General features: G+C 40.7%; 1 protein-coding gene across 11 annotated transcripts in view; it reads right to left on the reverse strand.

Moving 5' to 3' along the window:
• Nucleotides 1-22,814, reverse strand: part of lrrfip2 (leucine rich repeat (in FLII) interacting protein 2) — a 240,862-nt gene that overhangs the window by 110,857 nt on the left and 107,191 nt on the right. Inside the window, exons 4-9 of one of the 11 annotated variants that reach the window (XM_060925518.1) lie at nucleotides 22,067-22,120; nucleotides 21,900-21,950; nucleotides 17,503-17,577; nucleotides 11,603-11,644; nucleotides 8,498-8,560; nucleotides 1,081-1,176 (exon numbers count right to left, since the gene is read on the reverse strand). The exons of 9 other annotated variants lie outside the window; for them this stretch is intronic. In XM_060925518.1, coding sequence (XP_060781501.1) covers nucleotides 1,081-1,176; nucleotides 8,498-8,560; nucleotides 11,603-11,644; nucleotides 17,503-17,577; nucleotides 21,900-21,950; nucleotides 22,067-22,120 — 381 coding nt within the window. Of the gene's footprint in view, nucleotides 1-1,080; nucleotides 1,177-8,497; nucleotides 8,561-11,602; nucleotides 11,645-17,502; nucleotides 17,623-21,899; nucleotides 21,951-22,066; nucleotides 22,121-22,814 lie in introns of those variants that run through there. One more of the 11 variants, XM_060925508.1, reaches the window with a different exon arrangement.

Genomic DNA, 22,814 nt, shown 5'->3' on the forward strand with positions numbered 1-22,814 from the left:
CTTTTGAACGGCAGTGTAGATGCTTTAAAAAAATCTTTATAAAACTGCACAAAATGAGTACTGATGCAGTTTTAAAGGAGAACTGAAGAAATTTTGATAAATTATCAAAATTCTATTTCTCTATTTTTTTTAATTAAATATAGGAATGCATTTTTGATCGCTATTTTGTCGCTGCTATAGCAATTTTATGAGTGTTTGAAATACGCTCTGTAATATATCAGTCCACATGTCAAAGCGATAGCCGTAAACGAGATTTGTTGAGACCTGTGCGAGACATCGTAGGACGGAAGTAAAACATACAGCAGAAATCGAAGTGACCGACGTCTGCCGACGTTGTCAAAAGATGCCCGCGCCCTCTTTCGAATGCTGACGTAATCGAGCTGGAAGTTTTGTTTGTTTTGATAGCAATCAGGAAAGTTTGAAAAAAGGAGGCAGTAATCGTCATTTAAACTCGTTTTTGTGCAAGAGTTCATTTGGAAAAAAAAAAAAAAGTTCATTTGGTGGGATAAATATGACACAAGATGCCGAGGACACCTGGCTGACACTTCAAGTTTCGAAGTCTCGCACAAGTCCGGTGAAGATCGTGCGGATAAACGACGCCTGCCGTGGACCAAACGAACTACATTCAGCATGGCTAAAAACCGAATAGGCCGATTGCGATTAGCTGCCAATACGAGTCACGATATAAGGTTACTAAAACCGAAAACGGAATTGAATAACACGTTGATTAAGAAATAAAGCAAGTTTAAACATGACTTCAGTTCTCCTTTAAACACACGGCTTTGTCATGCCCAATACTGACTCTGTTTAGTTTGTGTTTACTGCGCTTTATATTTTTTATGTATAAAACGTTTAAGATCATAAAGTTTGAAGGCATCTTTGCTTTAAAAGATTTCTTTACATGTGCCCAAGACTTTTGCATAGCACTGTACGTACTTGCACATGAATACTCACACGCACCTCTACTCATAAAACAAGTGCTGAAATACTTCTGGCCTTGAAACGACAATGTCTGACGACAAAACAGTCTTTCAACATAAAGACAGTGTATGTGGACAACAGACAGAAGGAAAGACAAACCAGCGGCTGATGGGTCGAGACAGTGGAGGAGAGAGGAGAAGATGGTTTGGAGCTCTTTAGAGTGCTGTATTTCCTTTGGTCATAATACAATCCTGTCTATGGTGAGGATATATCAAAACAAAACAAAAATCAAGTGTGCAAATTTGTACAAAAATATAAACAGACTAGGAAAGAAAACACTGAATATATAAAATGTTCAAGGGGATTGATGCAATGTCAAGAAAAATTACACTGTGATTATAATGCTTCACATTGCTTCTTGTAGCAGTTCTATAAAAATCATCCTGAAGCAACAGAAATCGGGAACAGATAAGTTTTACCTCATCGTTAAATCCAGAGTCCATGCATACGCAAAAACGTTCTCAACTTTATACGTCCCATCCCCTTCCTCTTGCAAACTGATGTAATAACAGAAGCAGCTTCTATTTATTTTTAATTAGTATAAATACGGAGGTGATTAGAGGAAATTGCACGCGCTGATTGGTTGAAAGATTCGGACTATTTCTCGATGAGCGACTCGACAAAATGGCAGCCGATCGCTTTGTCACACTGAGGAAGAATTAGAAATTATGAAAGAAAACGCTGTTCCTAAAAGCACGAAAGATGCTCCGAAGTTTAGTCTAAAACTATTCAAAGGTAAGGTGGAACTGTGATTTATTTGATCTATTTCAAAACAAAGTATTTTATGTGACTCGCCACAGATAAAGCCTAGGTCACAACCGGACGTACGATTTTTTGGCCGTGCGATTTTTGGCGTTTCCCCAAATCGCTGCGTTTTTTTTTTGTTCGTGGAGAAAGACGCACGTTGGCCGTAAGTTTGTCTTGCAACCTGAAAAAAACGTAAGCGCCCGTAGAGTTTGTATGACATCGCCAGTCTACGGCTTGAAAATCAGCACGTCACACGCGCGCCCTCCGTGCGTTTCACGCGCGTCCTCCATGCATTTCTTGCGTTTTTTGCATGTAGACCGGCTGTAGGAGCACGTACGGCTGGTTGTGACCAAGGCTTATGTGACAAGTCTGCTCGCATTACATTTGCATACCACTTTAAGATATTTTTTGGGCTTTTTTCACCTTTTTTATTGGATAGGACAGTGTAGAGACAGGAAATGAGTGGGAGAGAGAGCCGGGGAGGGATCGGGAAATGACCTCGGGTCGGAATCGAACCCGGGTCCCCGGATTTATGGTATGGCGCCTTATCCAATTGAGCCACGACGCCCCCATGCATACCACTTTTGAAATTAGAAATAAATTATTTTTAATATGATTTTTAAAGGGTGGCACGGTGGTGTAGTGGTTAGCGCTGTCGCCTCACAGCAAGAAGGTCCGGGTTCGAGCCCCGTGGCCGGCGAGGACCTTTCTGTGTGGAGTTTGCATGTTCTCCCCGTGTCCGCGTGGGTTTCCTCCGGGTGCTCCGGTTTCCCCCACAGTCCAAAGACATGCAGGTTAGGTTAACTGGTGACTCTAAATTGACCGTAGGTGTGAATGTGAGTGTGAATGGTTGTCTGTGTCTATGTGTCAGCCCTGTGATGACCTGGCGACTTGTCCAGGGTGTACCCCGCCTTTCGCCCGTAGTCAGCTGGGATAGGCTCCAGCTTGCCTGCGACCCTGTAGAACAGGATAAAGCGGCTAGAGATAATGAGATGAGATTTAAAAAAAAAATTTAACAATCACCTGTGTATTTATACTAAAACAATTGAGGCTCAGTGAATAATAACCTCGACTTCGTCTGGGATATTATTCATGGATATTTTCACTTCACATTTGAAGTGTAGTATTTTATGACCTCCTTGGCCTCACACCAGACATTACGGTTAATCAGATCTTTGACAGAAAATATATCAAGGACCTCTGAGATGGTCAGAACACAAATGATCTCTGTTCGAGTGCTCTTTTCTGTCTTTTCCCGCTCATTAATGTGAATGCAGGGTAAGACGTAAGCTGCCTACAACCAACCAATAAATCCATGCAGCTAGCAAGAAAAGCGCGCACTGTTCACATGAATTATTTTCACTTAAGGACCAACGACTGCGAAGCAATACAAAGCAAGGAGACCTGGGAAAAGCTGTTGGAATACATGGCAATCTGGTTACTTCTACAAAGGAGCTACAACTGGGTTGTGGTTGAATCTTCCAGAAAAAACAATGATCCAAATCATGCATCGAAAATCCACACAAAATGGTTCAATAACCACAGAATCAAGCTTGTAACATGGCCATCCCCATCTGCTTATCTGAACCCAAATGAAAACCTGTGAATTGAAAAAGAGACGACCTAGACCACGGAAGATCAAGAGATCATCTGTAATAAGGATTGGCCCCAGATTCCTTGCTCTGCATTTTCCAATTATCAAATATTATAGGCGAAGATCTTTTTTTTTTTAAATAAAATCCTTTTTCATTTTTTATAATAAATTTTACTGAAATTATATTTTTCCTCATATTTTCAATGTAAGATTAAGTTAATTAACCAAAAACATTTTTCATAACCTTTTTCTAATCTAACAATCTTACAATGGATGTTACAACCCCGATTCCAAAAAAGTTGGGACAAAGTACAAATTGTAAATAAAAACGGAATGCAATGATGTGGAAGTTTCAAAATTCCATATTTTATTCAGAATAGAACATAGATGACATATCAAATGTTTAAACTGAGAAAATGTATCATTTAAAGAGAAAAATTAGGTGATTTTAAATTTCATGACAACAACACATCTCAAAAAAGTTGGGACAAGGCCATGTTTACCACTGTGAGACATCCCCTTTTCTCTTTACAACAGTCTGTAAACGTCTGGGGACTGAGGAGACAAGTTGCTCAAGTTTAGGGATAGGAATGTTAACCCATTCTTGTCTAATGTAGGATTCTAGTTGCTCAACTGTCTTAGGTCTTTTTTGTCGTATCTTCCGTTTTATGATGCGCCAAATGTTTTCTATGGGTGAAAGATCTGGACTGCAGGCTGGCCAGTTCAGTACCCGGACCCTTCTTCTACGCAGCCATGATGCTGTAATTGATGCAGTATGTGGTTTGGCATTGTCATGTTGGAAAATGCAAGGTCTTCCCTGAAAGAGACGTCGTCTGGATGGGAGCATATGTTGCTCTAGAACCTGGATATACCTTTCAGCATTGATGGTGTCTTTCCAGATGTGTAAGCTGCCCATGCCACACGCACTAATGCAACCCCATACCATCAGAGATGCAGGCTTCTGAACTGAGCGCTGATAACAACTCGGGTCGTCCTTCTGCTCTTTAGTCCGAATGACACGGCGTCCCTGATTTCCATAAAGAACTTCAAATTTTGACTTGTCTGACCACAGAACAGTTTTCCACTTTGCCACAGTCCATTTTAAATGAGCCTTGGCCCAGAGAAGACGTCTGCGCTTCTGGATCATGTTTAGATACGGCTTCTTCTTTGAACTATAGAGTTTTAGCTGGCAACGGCGGATGACACGGTGAATTGTGTTCACAGATAATGTTCTCTGGAAATATTCCTGAGCCCATTTTGTGATTTCCAATACAGAAGCATGCCTGTATGTGATGCAGTGCCGTCTAAGGGCCCGAAGATCACGGGCACCCAGTATGGTTTTCCGGCCTCGACCCTTACGCACAGAGATTCTTCCAGATTCTCTGAATCTTTTGATGATATTATGCACTGTAGATGATGATATGTTCAAACTCTTTGCAATTTTACACTGTCGAACTCCTTTCTGATATTGCTCCACTATTTGTTGGCGCAGAATTAGGGGGATTGGTGATCCTCTTCCCATCTTTACTTCTGAGAGCCACTGCCACTCCAAGATGCTCTTTTTATACCCAGTCATGTTAATGACCTATTGCCAATTGACCTAATGAGTTGCAATTTGATCCTCCAGCTGTTCCTTTTTTGTACCTTTAACTTTTCCAGCCTCTTATTGCCCCCGTCCCAACTTTTTTGAGATGTGTTGCTGTCATGAAATTTCAAATGAGCCAATATTTGGCATGAAATTTCAAAATGTCTCACTTTCGACATTTGATATGTTGTCTATGTTCTATTGTGAATACAATATCAGTTTTTGAGATTTGTAAATTATTGCATTCCGTTTTTATTTACATTTTGTACTTTGTCCCAACTTTTTTGGAATCGGGGTTGTAAAATTCTGGAGATGAGTGGAGTTTTCATGTAAAAGTCAATGGATACTTTGAGCTAACCTAGATGGAAGAAAATACATGATAAATGTTGATCAAAAGCTGTCTATTTAAAATAAATATTTTAAGTTATATTGTTCCTAAAAGGAATCATGAAACACTACATTAACATACTACAATGTAATTACATTTATGACACTACAGAAAGCAGCGTTACATGCCATACAGCCGGTATCACACTATTGTGGCAGGTCTATCTTGTCCTTATTAAACAATAGGATACTGTAGTCCTGTAAAAATGGCAAGCAAAGCTGTGAGGTTATATTCTTACAGAAGAAATAGAGGAAAAACTGCAAAACACACAGGAATGTAACTGACCAATTCACAAGCTGCAGAACACAAATGCAAGTTTCCGATCACTGTGGATGTGGCTAAAGCATTATATATGGCTTGGAAAACAGCACACACATTTTAGAAAGTGTGCGCGCGCGCGTGCACACACACACACACAGAGGGTGTTTCAAAAAATTTTATATTATTTGAGACGTTAATAGCCCAGAAACTACAGTGGGGCAAAAAAGTATTTAGTCAGCCACCAATTGTGCAAGTTCTCCCACTTAAAAAGATGAGAGAGGCCTGTAATTTTCATCATAGGTACACTTCAACTATGAGAGACAGAATGGGGGGAAAGAATCCAGGAAATCACATTGTAGGATTTTTAATGAATTAATTGGTAAATTCCTCGGTAAAATAAGTATTTGGTCACCTACAAACAAGCAAGATTTCTGGCTCTCACAGACCTGTAACAACTTCTTTAAGAGGCTCCTCTGTCCTCCACTCGTTACCTGTATTAATGGCACCTGTTTGAACTCGTTATCAGTATAAAAGACACCTGTCCACAACCTCAAACAGTCACACTCCAAACTCCACTATGGCCAAGACCAAAGAGCTGTCAAAGGACACCAGAAACAAAATTGTAGACCTGCACCAGGCTGGGAAGACTGAATCTGCAATAGGTAAGCAGCTTGGTGTGAAGAAATCAACTGTGGGAGCAATTATTAGAAAATGGAAGGCATACAAGACCACTGATAATCTCCCTCGATCTGGGGCTCCACGCAAGATCTCACCCTGTGGGGTCAAAATGATCACAAGAACGGTGAGCAAAAATCCCAGAACCACACGGGGGGACCTAGTGAATGACCTGCAGAGAGCTGGGACCAAAGTAACAAAGGCTACCATCAGTAACACACTACGCCGCCAGGGACTCAAATCCTGCAGTGCCAGACGTGTCCCCCTGCTTAAGCCAGTACATGTCCAGGCCCGTCTGAAGTTTACTAGAGAGCATTTGGATGATCCAGAAGAAGATTGGGAGAATGTCATATGGTCAGACGAAACCAAAATAGAACTTTTTGGTAAAAACTCAACTTGTCGTGTTTGGAGGAGAAAGAATGCTGAGTTGCATCCAAAGAACACCATACCTACTGTGAAGCATGGGTGTGGAAACATCATGCTTTGGGGCTGTTTTTCTGCAAAGGGACCAGGACGACTGATCCGTGTAAAGGAAAGAATGAATGGCGCCATGTATCGTGAGATTTTGAGTGAAAACCTCCTTCCATCAGCAAGGGCATTGAAGATTAAACGTGGCAGGGTCTTTCAGCATGACAATGATCCCAAACGCACCGCCCGGGCAACGAAGGAGTGGCTTTGTAAGAAGCATTTCAAGGTCCTGGAGTGGCCTAGCCAGTCTCCAGATCTCAACCCCATAGAAAATCTTTGGAGGGAGTTGAAAGTCCGTGTTGCCCAGCGACAGCCCCAAAACATCACTGCTCTAGAGGAGATCTGCATGGAGGAATGGGCCAAAATACCAGCAACAGTGTGTGAAAACCTTGTGAAGACTTACAGAAAACGTTTGACCTCTGTCATTGCCAACAAAGGGTATATAACAAAGGGTATATAACAAAGTACTGAGATGAACTTTTGTTATTGACCAAATACTTATTTTCCACCATAATTTGCAAATAAATTCTTTAAAAATCAGACAATGTGATTTTCTGGATTCTTTCCCCCCATTCTGTCTCTCATAGTTGAAGTGTACCTATGATGAAAATTACAGGCCTCTCTCATCTTTTTAAGTGGGAGAACTTGCACAATTGGTGACTGACTAAATACTTTTTTGCCCCACTGTACATAGTTTAGGCAAATGAAACTGAACAGGCTTAATGTTGAGCAATCGAAGATGTATTCCTCAAAATTTGAATGAGAAATTCAAACATATGTAGATTCCATGAACGATTTCACAAATGTTCAATATGCACGCCTAACCCTAACCCAGCCTTCCTCTTTGAACTTTCTGTGCCGTGTCCAAATCTGCATTGCAGTTGGTGCATTTTTACAGAATTCTCTCATAAATGCACGCTGCACAGTCTTGTTCGACTGTGTTCAAGCGTACTCTAACACACAAAACGCCTTTTCTTTTCCAGCGAATGGCGTTTCTATACCTAAAAAGATCAAAACAAAAAACATTCAACATAAAATTTTGACGTGTTTCCACACGTGCTGTTAAAATTTGAGGTCAATTGGACGAGAATTGGCAAAGTTATTAGGTTGTGAAATTATATCTCATTTTTTAAAATCACCCTGTATGTATGTATGGATATATTCACTCACACACACACACACACACACACACACACTACTGTGCAAAAGTCTTAGACCCCCCCTATTTTTTTTTCATCCAAACTTTGTTATAGATTTCTATTTTATGACTTCTACATTATCAAGTCGGTACAAAAACAGTTTAGCATTCCAAACGTTTGTTTTCCAGCACAAAAAAAAAGTTTGTATCTGAGCAGCATATTCCGTAAGAGAGCACGTTTCAGATTTAAAAAGAAAACATAATGAAGGCTACTGGGTTTTGCTGCAAAATGAAGAAGCGAGTGTGACGGTCAAAGTGTTCAGAAGAACTGTGGCTGGTTCTGGAAGATGCTCAGTAAAACCTACAGCTCATTTCCGCATCAAACTGCACTCACTGGACCTCAGACTAATATATATATTTTTTTTTAAAGCAAAAGGTCGTCTCGCACCAAATATTGACTTTGTTTCACTTATTATGGCTTACTGCTGTTTATAGTATTTTTTTTTAATGTTGAAACATTTCATTTCATTATTTTTAAGCCATTTTGGTCTACAGCATTTCTTTACACGTGCCTAAGACTTTGGCACAGTACTACACACACACACACACACACACACGTTTTACTTTGAGAAATTTTTACTCAGAGTCAGAAGCACTGACCAGTAGGTCAGGTTTTTTCCTGTAGGAAGCAGACTTCCTATGAAGGTCATTATACACTGAGCTCTAAAAGGAAGAGAGCATATAATTAACTCGTGCTACGTGGGACAGATGAGTCTATGCTATACAGAAAAACAGAAACCACCAGTAGACTGAATGTTATGAATGACGGTCACTGAAGTGATCAGGTCAGTTAAAACTGATACAGTATTTACGCTTCTTATCACATTATACAAGAGACAAATACAGCATTTCCATTCATATTAAAGCAAGTTATTTAACAGTTATTCCACGAAATTGAGTCGAGTTGGCTATAAGCCATGTACGATGAGATTGAGTGGAATGACTCTTTATTCTATCCACAGTCACTGGATTTTGAGAAACGGAGCATTTTTATTTTTTGCAAATTTTGATAAATAAAAACTTTATACAAAACGTCCGACAAAACCATTTCTGCTTAGAATGCAAACAAACCGGCGAAATGACAGTAGCAATTTGTGAAAAATGCTATAAAACAATACTTGAAAAAAAAAATGTTCTTACCATCAAATACTTTTATTCCATATTTTGTTGCTTTTTTGTGTGTAGATTTTTTTTTTTGGGGGGGGAAGGTTCTTCTTCTTTAGGGTGTTTTGGTGGTTGGCAAACCAACTTAAAAGTGCATTACCGCCACCAACTGGGCTGGAGTGTGGAACAGGAGATATTGGGGGGGGACAAACAAAAACAAACAAAAAACTATATTCTATTCTATTCTATAAACTATTTCTGTTTCTTTTAAATTCTTGTTAACATTTTTTGGGGTTTTGTTTTCAAGCAGTTTTTATTTCGCCCTGGGTTGGTTCAGCAACACGCTCCGCCATTTTGTTTTTCTCTACTCATGGTATATGAGCTAATATCCTAGTAGTAGAGTAGCCAATCAGAGCGTGTGATTGCTCAAATCCAGTGAATGTGGATAGAATAAAAACAGATACACTGAACTGTAATTATTTACACTATACTACAACCCCGATTCCAAAAAAGTTGGGACAAAGTACAAATTGTTAAAAAAAAAACGGAATGCAATAATTTACAAATCTCAAAAACTGATATTGTATTCACAATAGAACATAGACAACATATCAAATGTCGAAAGTGAGACATTTTGAAATTTCATGCCAAATATTGGCTCACTTGAAATTTCATGACAGCAACACATCTCAAAAAAGTTGGGACAGGGCAATAAGAGGCTGGAAAAGTTAAAGGTACAAAAAAGGAACAGCTGGAGGACCAAATTGCAACTCATTAGGTCAATTGGCAATAGGTCATTAACATGACTGGGTATAAAAAGAGCATCTTGGAGTGGCAGCGACTTTCAGAAGTAAAGATGGGAAGAGGATCACCAATCCCCCTAATTCTGCACCGACAAATAGTGGAGCAATATCAGAAAGGAGTTCGACAGTGTAAAATTGCAAAGAGTTTGAACATATCATCATCTACAGTGCATAATATCATCAAAAGATTCAGAGAATCTGGAAGAATCTCTGTGAGTAAGGGTCGAGGCCGGAAAACCATACTGGGTGCCCGTGATCTTCGGGCTCTTAGACGGCACTGCATCACATACAGGCATGCTTCTGTAGTGAAAATCACAAAATGGGCTCAGGAATATTTCCAGAGAACATTATCTGTGAACACAATTCACCGTGTCATCCGCCATTGCCAGCTAAAACTCTATAGTTCAAAGAAGAAGCCGTATCTAAACACGATCCAGAAGTGCAGACGTCTTCTCTGGGCCAAGGCTCATTTAAAATGGACTGTGGCAAAGTGGAAAACTGTTCTGTGGTCAGACAAGTCAAAATTTGAAGTTCTTTATGGAAATCAGGGACGCCGTGTCATTCGGACTAAAGAGGAGAAGGACGACCCAAGTTGTTATCAGCGCTCAGTTCAGAAGCCTGCATCTCTGATGGTATGGGGTTGCATTAGTGCGTGTGGCATGGGCAGCTTACACATCTGGAAAGACACCAATGCTGAAAGGTATATCCAGGTTCTAGAGCAACATATGCTCCCATCCAGACGACGTCTCTTTCAGGGAAGACCTTGCATTTTCCAACATGACAATGCCAAACCACATACTGCATCAATTACAGCATCATGGCTGCGTAGAAGAAGGGTCCGGGTACTGAACTGGCCAGCCTGCAGTCCAGATCTTTCACCCACAGAAAACATTTGGCGCATCATAAAACGGAAGATACAACAAAAAAGACCTAAGACAGTTGAGCAACTAGAATCCTACATTAGACAAGAATGGGTTAACATTCCTATCCCTAAACTTGAGCAACTTGTCTCCTCAGTCCCCAGACGTTTACAGACTGTTGTAAAGAGAAAAGGGGATGTCTCACAGTGGTAAACATGGCCTTGTCCCAACTTTTTTGAGATGTGTTGTTGTCATGAAATTTAAAATCACCTAATTTTTCTCTTTAAATGATATATTTTCTCAATTTAAACATCTGATATGTCATCTATGTTCTATTCTGAATAAAATATGGAGTTTTGAAACTTCCACATCATTGCATTCCGTTTTTATTTACAATTTGTACTTTGTCCCAACTTTCTTGGAATCGGGGTTGTACATGGTGGCAAGTGTGAAAACTGTACACGGTAGTATATAAAAACTAATCTTCACAATTAAATCAGACTCGATTATAAATTAGTACTCTATTTCTGAAGCTTCATCTTGAGCTCCTTAATCTCCAATAAGGTCTTGAGCAAAACTGAAAGCTTAATAAAATGGGAAACATGATCACACTTATACATTACAAACATCATGAATAATTCTCTCTTTCCATGTCATTAATGATATACATTAGAAAATACATGTGGAATCTAAATTTTAAAACCACTGCTCATTTCTTTTTAAATTACACAGTGAAGAAATAGAACTAATTTGGACAACTTCACACTTTTCCATGAATTGAATTTCAATGATGATAAAAATGAATGAATGGCAATGATGATAGAATCAAGTGATTTCTGAGGAGGAAAGTATTGCATAACCTATCACAAAGAACCTATAAAGCCTATTTTGACCATCAATTACAGTCTTCTAAATTATACCACACGAATTATACATACAGTGGAATGAGAGCTCTTCAGAGAGGAACTACTGCCATCCGACTGCAAAGAGATCAAGACGTTGTGAAGCACGTAAAAATATTCTTTCAAAAACACCACCCATCTCAGCGTGCAGTTAGAGTTGACTGAACATTTAGAGGATTAGTCAAACCAGACCACTCCAAACATGTGTCTCAGCTAATGTGATTATCTAAGCAATATGATGAGTGATGAAAATTAAATTAGATATTTTTGTACTAAATTGTTCTTTCAGCAGTGACTTGGTTAACCAGAGCCTTGTTCATGATCGTTTCAGCTGTCACCTAGGGTAAGTAAGATGAAAATTCTATAACAAACTCTAAATCACATGCTTTTTTAATACTTATAAAATGGGCATGTCTCACACTTCCTTACATGTACATTCAGGTGTTCATGCTAAAAATATATTAGTAGTTACTGAAAACTGCTTAGAGACTCAAATTTCTTAAGATTAAGAGTCACCTTAACCCTTTGGGGTCGAGAACTTCACCAGTGAAGCTCGGCAGGTTTAGAATGAGTAGGTCGTGTATTTAGATAAATATCTTTGCGAGTTTTTATCACACAAGCATGATAAACATGTTGAAACTTTATACTTTACACTTTCCTATGTGCCCACTGCCAAACAATATTATATTTTTTAAATTACCTAAATTAGATGAAACATAAAACTTGTCCCCTTACTCAGTCACACCGGAGTCGGCGCATTGAGCACACAATTACACACTCATAAAAGACTATTCACATGGTAATGGCATGATGATCACTTTCACTCTTTTGGTTTCGATTGGTTTCTCTTTCGTGGTGGGAACGCCCACCGTAAACAGGATAAAATCTGTCAGCCTTAGTTTAGGCTATTTGGAGGTAAAACTTGTTGCGAGATGGCACACGGGTTTTATGCGCTTTGGATGATTCAGTACAGCCATTCAATTTCAGGACAGCGATTCAATTCATGATTCAGGACAACGATTCAATTCAGTCTTGAGAACTGAGACACTGATGATGAGCAGTGCCTTTTTTTTTTTTTTTTTTTGTACTTCGACACGATCCAGCCGAAGATCAACTTAAATATTTCTTATGAGCAGATCAGTTTATATGTGTATGCTGTAGTGCATACACAGGAAGAATGACTGAGCAATTTTTCCAGAGTTAAAAGTATTTTCCTTCAGAATAGTTTATTTTGCTCCATTTTGAGTTTACAGAGTAAAATTTGAGTTGCAGTGGGAGCAAAATTACAGAGTAATTGTGTAACAAAGTAGGTTGTGGCTCTGAACTGAGTAAAATAGTATGAGAATTAATTTCAAGACACAATGAATAGAGTCAAATACCAAAATAATGTCAAATACCAGATGAATGAAGATGTTGTAAAAAGCAGTTTTAGAACTGTGTTGGAATGTGTGAAAAACATGACTTTACCCATTGGGACAAACCATTTTGATCACTTGACCTGATGGGATTAAGAGTTGGCAGTGGGAGGGGTTTTCACTCCTCTCATTGAATGGAATGGAATTTTTTACTCTTTTCATTGAATACCCTTCCCATTGCCAACCCTTTATCCCAAAACAATAGGACATAAAATTTTTGATGGTCAATTAATTGTCCAAATCAATGCAGCAGATTTAAGTTTTTGTGCTTGATCCATTCCTAAGACCAGTAGCTCTCACTTCACATCTGATGAAGATGTTGGAGCGGCCCCTTCCTCAGCCTCCTCAGACCCCAGGTACAACATGCCCAGGACTGTCTGCAGTTTGTGTACCAGGCAGGTGTTGGTGTGGAAGACGCCATCCTCTACCTGCTACATCGAGCCCACTTGCATCTGGATAAGGGAAATGGCACAGTGAGGATCCTCTTCTTGGACTTCTCGAGTGCGTTCAACACCATACAGCCCCTTTTGCTTCAGGACAAACTGAACAGGATGCAAGTGGACCCCTGCCTGGTCACCTGGATCTCCAGCTACCTCACAGACAGGCCGCAGTACGTCAGGCTGAAAGACATCACGTCTGACACTGTGATTAGCAGCACCGGAGCACCCCAGGGAACGGTGCTGGCACCTCTTCTCTTCACCCTGTACACCGCGGACTTCTGCTACAACTTGGAGCTGTGTCACATTCAGAAGTTTGCCGATGACACAGCCATCGTTGGGTGCATCAGTGATGACAGAGGAGGAGTATAGGAGCCTGGTGAGGGACTTTGCTGTGTGGTGCAACAGGAACCATCTGCAGATCAACACCTCGAAGACCAAGGAGCTGTTCATTGACTTTGGGAGGTCCAGACCAAGGTCACGACCAGTTCTGATCGAGGGAGTCGAGGTGGAGGCTGTGGATTTCTACAAGTACCTCGGGCTGTGGCTGGACAGCAAGCTGGACTGGACTTGCAACACCAAACACTTATACAGGAAGGGACAGAGCAGGCTATACTTCCTTAGGAGACTGTGGTCCTTTAACATCTGCAGGAAACTCCTGTGGATGTTCTATCAGTCTGTGGTCACCAGTGTCCTGTTTTACACCGTGGTGTGCTGGGGGGGCAGCACATCCAAGGAGGACACATCCAGGCTGGACAAACTGATCAGGCGGGCCGGCTCTGTGGTCGGCATGAAGCTGGACTCTCTGGTGATGGTGGCAGAGAAGAGGTCCATGGACAAACTATTGAACATCATGGACGATGCCAGTCACCCTCCGCACACCATCAGCAGCAACCAGAGGAGCCTGTTCAGTGACAGAATGCTCCTTCCCAAGTGCAGGACGAACAGACTTAAAAACTCCTTTGTCCCTCACGCCATCAGACTGTACAATTCCTCTCTGGGGGGGGAGGAGGGGCAACAGGAGGACAGAGGACAGGAAGGAGCAGTAGCCTAGCCGAACAATAAGCAATACTGGACAATGTGCAATATAAAGTGCAATATCTCTCCTGCTGCCCTCCTTCCTCTCTTCCCCATATCTTATTCTTTTTATATCTGTATATGTAAATACTTAATTTAATTTATCTAGAAGTTTTTTCTCTATTTTCTGTTCTTTGTTTATCCTATAATGATGCTGCTAGAATCTTAATTTCCCTGAGGGAACCCTCTCAAAGGGATCAATAAAGTTCTATCTCATCTAATCTAATCTAATCTAATCTAATCTAATTTAAGACTGAACAGAATCACCTCAAGTGATCAAAATGGTTCGTTACAATGGGCAAGGTCATGTTTTTCACACATTCCAACACAGTTCCAAAACTGCTTTTTACAACAACTTCATTTATGTTTTTTTTTTTTTAAGTACAATCAAGACATACATACTACATAGATATTATTGTGTCTAAACTTGTGCTAAATACAAAAAAGGTCATATGACTTTGAAAATACTGCTTAGATTTGTTGAAACCGACAACAAAATCAGAGCATACCAAAATCATTAGAGTGCCAAAAAATACCCTCAGACCCCAGAGGGTTAAAGCAGCTGTAAGCAATGTTGCCAAGAGTCCACCATGTTAGCCAACCAAAAAGCTAAAAAAAAAAAAAAAAAAACCCTACCAAGAAAACAGTTGCTTCAAGCAAATCAAGATCTTTTTCCTTCAAGCAAGGCAAACTGGTTTTCTGTTGTTCCAGCATCTAAAAGGACCTGGAGGACGCTCTGGACTCTTACAGTAATGCTTTTATGGCTGAGGACTACAGTTGACTTGCTAACTTTAGGACTGCAGTTGTCATGAATAGTTTTGCACTCAAGTTTCCATCAACGAAGAGTTTATAACATCAACGAAACTGACTTCATGTTAAAACTGTTAATGTTATAGTCATGCTGTCTGTTGTTGCCCAAATGAGGATGGGTTCCCTTTTGAGTCTGGTTCCTCTCGAGGTTTCTTCTTCATGTCGTCTGAGGGAGTTTTTCCTTGCCACCGTCGCCACAGGCTTGCTCATTGGGGATAGATTAGGGACAAAATTAGCTCATGTTTTAAGTCGTTCAAATTCTGTAAAGCTGCTTTGCGACAATGTTTATTGTTAAAAGCGCTATACAAATAAACTTGACTTTTCAGAATGATTTCTGAAAACCTCTGTTGTCGGGTCCGACATAGACCTTCTGAGCATTCCTCCACTGAAAAACCCTTTTCTAACTATGTATGGACCCTTTTCACGTGACGTCACGACAAACGCGGCCGCCATTTTGGACATGTACTACCAGTAGTTTACCACAGCCAACATTGAGGAACGGCAGCAAAGAAAGTGTTTATTTTCAGCAAGACTTCCATCATGCCACTATATTGTTGTGCACCTGGATGTAGTAACCATCAACAAACAAGGCAAGGGTTATCATTTTATCGGATCCCGGTAGATGCTGACCGACGGAGAAGATGGATAGCGGCATACCAACACTTGTGTAGTGACCACTTTGTTGGAGGTAAGACGAATAAAATTAGCCAGAAAAGGCATTACATTGCTGTTAACATTCTGTGGCGGCGAGTGTGTAACCAAATAGGCTAAAATAACCCATTGTAACCTCTTTGTTCTTCTGTAGTAGCTATTAGTTAGTGTTGTGTTCCTTTGCTGTTGGTAGGACAGATCAGAGGCAGTGTCCTACAAACAGCGCTTAATTTGAGGGGGAGCAAGCCGGAGCGCGCTCCGGAACCTCGGGCGTTGGCTCCGGCAGCTATTTACACTGGATCCGGTGATCCGACACCTCTTTTGACTATGTAACAAAAATAATAATAATTAAATAAAAAAAATGCAAGTTTATTTACTGTTAATGTCTGATTTTGATATCTGTCTTGTTGGTGATTTCTGTCATGAAACGACATCCACAAAATATCTGCAGATGAACTTAATTTGCAGTGTTATTACAAAACATGCCCAGAAGCGCAGCGCAGCGCCGCGCCCCTCTCCTCTCCTCTTTTTTTCCGCACCGGAGCCGCTCATCCTCTGCGCTCCGGGACCTCCCACTTTACAAATTAAGCACTGCCTACAAATAAGTGTTCAAAATAAGAGGAACATGTATTTGTCTCTTAAATCCAGGCCGTTCCCTGTAATCTGTAACACTGGGTTGGAGAAAGTAATGGCAACTAGCGAGTGCACAAACCATAGAAGGTAAACTGTACACAGCGCCAGGGCAGTGTGATGGTATGTCTACTTTTAGATTGTGTTAGTTTATCAATGAACACACTCGTCACTCGACGAGTTTCACGTCTTTACGACGGATACTTAAATGTGTGTTAGGTATTATTGTTGCAGTCTAAGCAGTCATTGTAGCAGCTAGATGAGCGAGAACCGAAAGGGTCTGTGCCATAAACCGTTATTTCTGTACGGCGTTGCTAATGTGTCGTTACTGTTGTTGTTTCTCCCTCTGCTCGCCCTGTAAATGCCCTACGTCGCTGGATAGCGAAGGTGTTTTCTGCATCTCGCTCCTTTTTCTTGTATGTTCTCTGTTTGTCGCCTTCCTCGCATTCAAACCAATTCGAGCCGAAGTCCGCTACATGTCCAAAATGGTGGTCGCGTTTACGAAGGTCACGTGACTGAAAAGGGTCTATACACAAAGTAGCTGACAAACCAGGAAGACTGCCTCCTTGCAAAGAAGTTTCCTGATTAAGACAGCTAGAATTCAGGACAGTCGAAGACGCACATTTTCCTCAAAGCACTGGTTTTACAACGTGTTCTTAAAAATTGATTGCAGAAGCTTTAAACAAGCTAAAATTCTTCAGTCATGAATCTTTGCGTTAATGGCGGTGTACTTTGTGTTCCTAAGTTCAAAATATCTAAATTTTCTATAGATTTTGGTAGCTGCTAGGAGGTTGCTCTCAGACTTAGTGAGTTAGAAATGAACACAGATGCAAGTCCCACACACTCATTCCAAAAGGTTAAAACTTTTACAAAACACCACGAACAGGAAAAAAGAAGTGCACAAACAGGGACGCACCACCAAGCTTTTTTTCCTCGAGCTGGTCGTGAGGCTTGAGTACTGCGAGTTGCCTCGCAGCGATGACGCAGAAGACTTTAAGATAAGGAAGAAAGTCAACATATAAGCACGTCTATTTTACATTCGGTTCTTTAAACAAAGGGTACGATTGCTCTTAACTTGACTATTCTCCATTTTAAATCTTTGTTTGGAAGTGGGAACAGATTATTTGGAAGAAAGATTGTTCGAATCAGCTCCATGACACCTTAAACCGCTACAGTTACTCAGAAAATACGCATTTTAAAAAGCAAAATCTCAAAAATAACATGAATATGATATCTTGACAGTGATGGTAGTAAAGGAAATGAATCAAAGTGTACACAGAAATTATTTTTGCAAACTCAGAGTAACCCAAGATATAAATTATGGAACTGAACTGTATCTGAATTAATTGGAGATTTAAAAAAAAAACAAAAAAAACTTGCATGTAATGAAAAATGAAAAGAAAAACACTCAGTAAATTATGCATATGGTCGAGCCTAGCCTAGACCTTAAATCTAGATTTTAAACCACTCATACAGCTTACATCTTTAATATATGGAACAGAGTTTCAGAGCTTAATAGTGATAATTAAAATTAGCTGGAGATTAACGATTAGTCTCTGAAACCCCCTTACTTGCATTCCTCATCTTGTAACTAAACATGCTCCTGTTACTTCACTGCAGTTACTGAATAATTCATAGTACTAACTAGGCTTGTGTGATATCATGATATTGTCATCCCTACATTATATTAAGTTGCCTGGGCGGCACGGTGGTGTAGTGGTTAGCACCGTCACCTCACAGCAAAAAGGTTCCAGGTTCGAACCTCACGGCTAAAGGCCAATTTATGCTGACAATACAGTCCTCGCAGATGGCGTCTGCATAGCCCCCCTTCGCAGACGCTCTGCGCGCACCTCCCAAAAATTGTGACCACCGCAGAAGCCTCGCAGACAGCGTCGCAGACAAGAGGGCTCTGATTGGTCCACTCTACATCCGCTGTACACGCACTTCCACTTCCCTACTTTCCCGGTTTGGTTTGTTTTCACGACCGCCATTTTTAAAAACACGAGCGAAGATGCAGCAGCACGAAGAGCGGTTGATTGAGGAAGTGAGGAAGTACGTACATCTATACGACTCCAGTTCTAGTCATTATAAGTAACCGGAGGATAAACACTCCACTAACCACACCCACCAACTACTCCTAGCGATTTCGCGACTTCGCGCCCCCTTGCGTTGTGGCGGTGAATAACATTGTGCACGCCTATTACTCCCCGCTCAACGATAAATTACAACTGTCTGCGAAAAGCTATCTGCGAAAGCCTTGTCGCAAGAGCATGCAGAGGCCCTAACGGGGGCCTTTCTGTGTGGGTTTCCTCCACAGTCCAAAGACATGCAGGTTAGGTTAACTGGTGACTCTAAATTGACCGTAGGTGTGAATGTGAGTGTGAATGGTTGTCTGTGTCTATGTGTCAGCCCTGTGATGACCTGGCGACTTGTCCAGGGTGTACCCCGCCTTTCGCCCGTAGTCGGCTGGGATAGACTCCAGCTTGCCTGCGACCCTGTAGAACAGGATAAAGCGGCTACAGATAATGAGATGAGATTATTATTTGTCTGAGGAAGTAACACCAACTGGAATAAATGCCATCCATTCAGCAGCATTCTCTTCGGACTCATTATTGTGAAAGAAAAAGACCCAAAAATATAGAAAGTATCCCAGAGTTGCAGAAAGTTCAGCATGCTCCGCCCCTGGAGCTCTTCACGAACAGCTCCCCGACCATGGAAGTAGAAATCAAGAAAGGTTACACCAGGGTGTATTATCACTCAAAAATATGCCAAAGAGCAGTCTTATCTCTCTCCCCAAGAAAATGGGAGATTACAAAGCAACATATGAATCCGGAGTGATGTGCACAGGTGTTTTGAACTCAGTGATATGAACAGACACCTCATGGAAGTCCCGCCCCGTTACTCCTGCGCGCTCATCTCCCGCAGAGACGCTTGTGCAGTTCCTTCACTTAAACTGATAATCTTTTAACTTTATTAAAGTTCAATAAAATCTATCAGCGTATGCCCAACTTAGGTACCACGAGATGCACATCAACATCAGTTAACTCGAACCACGATGACACTTAAAAATTTCAGCTAATAATAGTCAAAACAGCTCGTTCGTTTTTCAGAAGAAAGAAAAATAGATCCAAAATATTAAATAGGCCTACAATGATGTGTCAAATATAACTCTTTACATACAGTGGGGCAAAAAAGTATTTAGTCAGTCACCAATTGTGCAAGTTCTCCCACTTAAAAAGATGAGAGGCCTGTAATTTTCATCAGAGGTATACTTCAACTATGAGAGACAGAATGGGGGAAAGAATCCAGGAAAATCACATTGTAGGATTTTTAAAGAATTTATTTGCAAATTATGGTGGAAAACAAGTATTTGGTCAATAACAAAAGTTCATCTCAGTACTTTGTTATATACCCTTTGTTATATACCCTTTGTTGGCAATGACGGAGGTCAAACGTTTTCTGTAAGTCTTCACAAGGTTTTCACACACTGTTGCTGGTATTCTGGCCCATTCCTCCATGCAGATCTCCTCTAGAGCAGTGATGTTTTGGGGCTGTCGCTGGGCAACACGCACTTTCAACTCCCTCCAAAGATTTTCTATGGGGTTGAGATCTGGAGACTGGCTAGGCCACTTCAGGACCTTGAAATGCTTCTTACGAAGCCACTCCTTCGTTGCCCGGGCGGTGTGTTTGGGATCATTGTCATGCTGAAAGACCCAGCCACGTTTCATCTTCAATGCCCTTGCTGATGGAAGGAGGTTTTCACTCAAAATCCACGATACATAGCCCCATTCATTCTTTCCTTTACACGGATCAGTCGTCCTGGTCCCTTTGCAGAAAAACAGCCCCAAAGTATGATGTTTCCACCCCCATGCTTCACAGTAGGTATGGTGTTCTTTGGATCCAACTCAGCATTCTTTCTCCTCCAAACACGACAAGTTGAGTTTTTACCAAAAAGTTCTATTTTGGTTTCATCTGACCATATGACATTCTCCCAATCCTCTTCTGGATCATCCAAATGCTCTCTAGCAAACTTCAGACGGGCCTGGACATGTACTGGCTTAAGCAGGGGGACACGTCTGGCACTGCAGGATTTGAGTCCCTGGCGGCGTAGTGTGTTACTGATGGTAGTCTTTGTTACTTTGGTCCCAGCTCTCTGCAGGTCATTCACTAGGTCCCCCCGTGTGGTTCTGGGATTTTTGCTCACCGTTCTTGTGATCATTTTAACCCCACGGGGTGAGATCTTGCGTGGAGCCCCAGATCGAGGGAGATTATCAGTGGTCTTGTATGTCTTCCATTTTCTAATAATTGCTCCCACAGTTGATTTCTTCACACCAAGCTGCTTACCTATTGCAGATTCAGTCTTCCCAGCCTGGTGCAGGTCTACAATTTTGTTTCTGGTGTCCTTTGACAGCTCTTTGGTCTTGGCCATAGTGGAGTTTGGAGTGTGACTGTTTGAGGTTGTGGACAGGTGTCTTTTATACTGATAACGAATTCAAACAGGCGCCATTAATACAGGTAACGAGTGGAGGACAGAGGAGCCTCTTAAAGAAGAAGTTACAGGTCTGTGAGAGCCAGAAATCTTGCTTGTTTGTAGGTGACCAAATACTTATTTTACCGAGGAATTTACCAATTAATTCATTAAAAATCCTACAATGTGATTTCCTGGATTCTTTCCCCCCATTCTGTCTCTCATAGTTGAAGTGTACCTATGATGAAAATTACAGGCCTCTCTCATCTTTTTAAGTGGGAGAACTTGCACAATTGGTGGCTGACTAAATACTTTTTTGCCCCACTGTATAATGGTGATGACTAATGATTAAACACCCCATTTTTGGTTTTGTTTTGAAACTGGTGCTCTCTCTCTCTGTGTTGAGCAATCTCCTGCTTGACACTGAGCAGCATCAACAGAGAAAAATTTCACAACATGAACATTACACAAATGCCTTGTAAAAGAATTATACTGAAATACCATCAAGTTTTCACCACCATTATAAAAAATATCCCAAACTTTGAATATCTCCCGGAGCACCATTAAATCCATTATGGCTGATAGCATTATTACATTTCCATGAGTCCCCTTAAATCGGAAATTATTTAGGCAACTGTCTCCATGATATTTTAAAATGGAAAAATCACAATCTGGAAAGATATATACAGATACCGCACAAGCCTAGTAGGAATTGAATAACAGAATTTAACACGAATAACACAATAATAAGCTGGGAGTTGAAGACGTTGAAGGATACCCAGAATGCTTCACATACAGTAAAAGTTGTAGGGACAAAACGTTAGATTCATCAAACTGTTACAAACCCTGAAACTTCCACTGCTGTGGACTGACACGGCATCATCTTCCAGGCCCTTCTGAGGAAAACAGATGGATTGGGGTGGGGTTAGAGAGCAAAGCTGAAGAACAGAGGGGGGAAAAGCAGTGAAAATGGAAACAACTATAGAAAAGACAGGAAAGAGGAGATACAAACTCTGCGACTCCGGCTTCTGGATTGATTGCTGTAGCGGGCCTTGTCTGTATCAGCCTGAAGTGGGGAAGAGGACAGATCAGGAACCAAGCAAAGGAGTGGAGGAAATAGAGAAATTAACTTAAAATGATAAACATACAATGAACAAAACCTATTAAAGATTCCCAAAGTTTTCAAAAACATGCTGCAACAGAATAAACAAAACAGATTTGCACTTCCTGAAGAAAATACTAGTGCTTGCAAAGCAAAAATTTCTACATTCAAAATAGACAGACAGATAGACAGCTACAGGGGAGAGAGAGAGAGAGAGAGAGAGAGAGAGAGAGAGAGAGAGAGAGAGAGAGAGAGAGAGCTGTAGTAGTAACGACTGGCTGTTGACAACTGACCGTTATAGAATGTTAACACATGAAAATTTCAACATTCATATTGATTACTGTTAGGTAGGTTGAAAGATATAGAGAAAGGGAGAGAGAGACAGAAAAAACAGAATGTCAAGGCTGTAGTAGCTCATCTGGCCTGCCATCAGAACAACCATGACCACTAGGGCTGTAACGATACACCCAACTCACGATTCGATTCGTATCGCGATTTTTGACCCACGATTCGATACACCCATGATTTTTTTAAAAATGTTTTTTTAAAGTAGTAAATTTGACTTATTAACATTTACTTACTTACATTAACTATTTAATAACAAATAATTCAGACCACTGCAGAGAATGAGTAATATGTATGCAAAAATGAACAAATG

Source organism: Neoarius graeffei, chromosome 7 (assembly GCF_027579695.1).
Source record: "Neoarius graeffei isolate fNeoGra1 chromosome 7, fNeoGra1.pri, whole genome shotgun sequence".
Taxonomy (NCBI): Eukaryota; Metazoa; Chordata; class Actinopteri; order Siluriformes; family Ariidae; genus Neoarius; species Neoarius graeffei.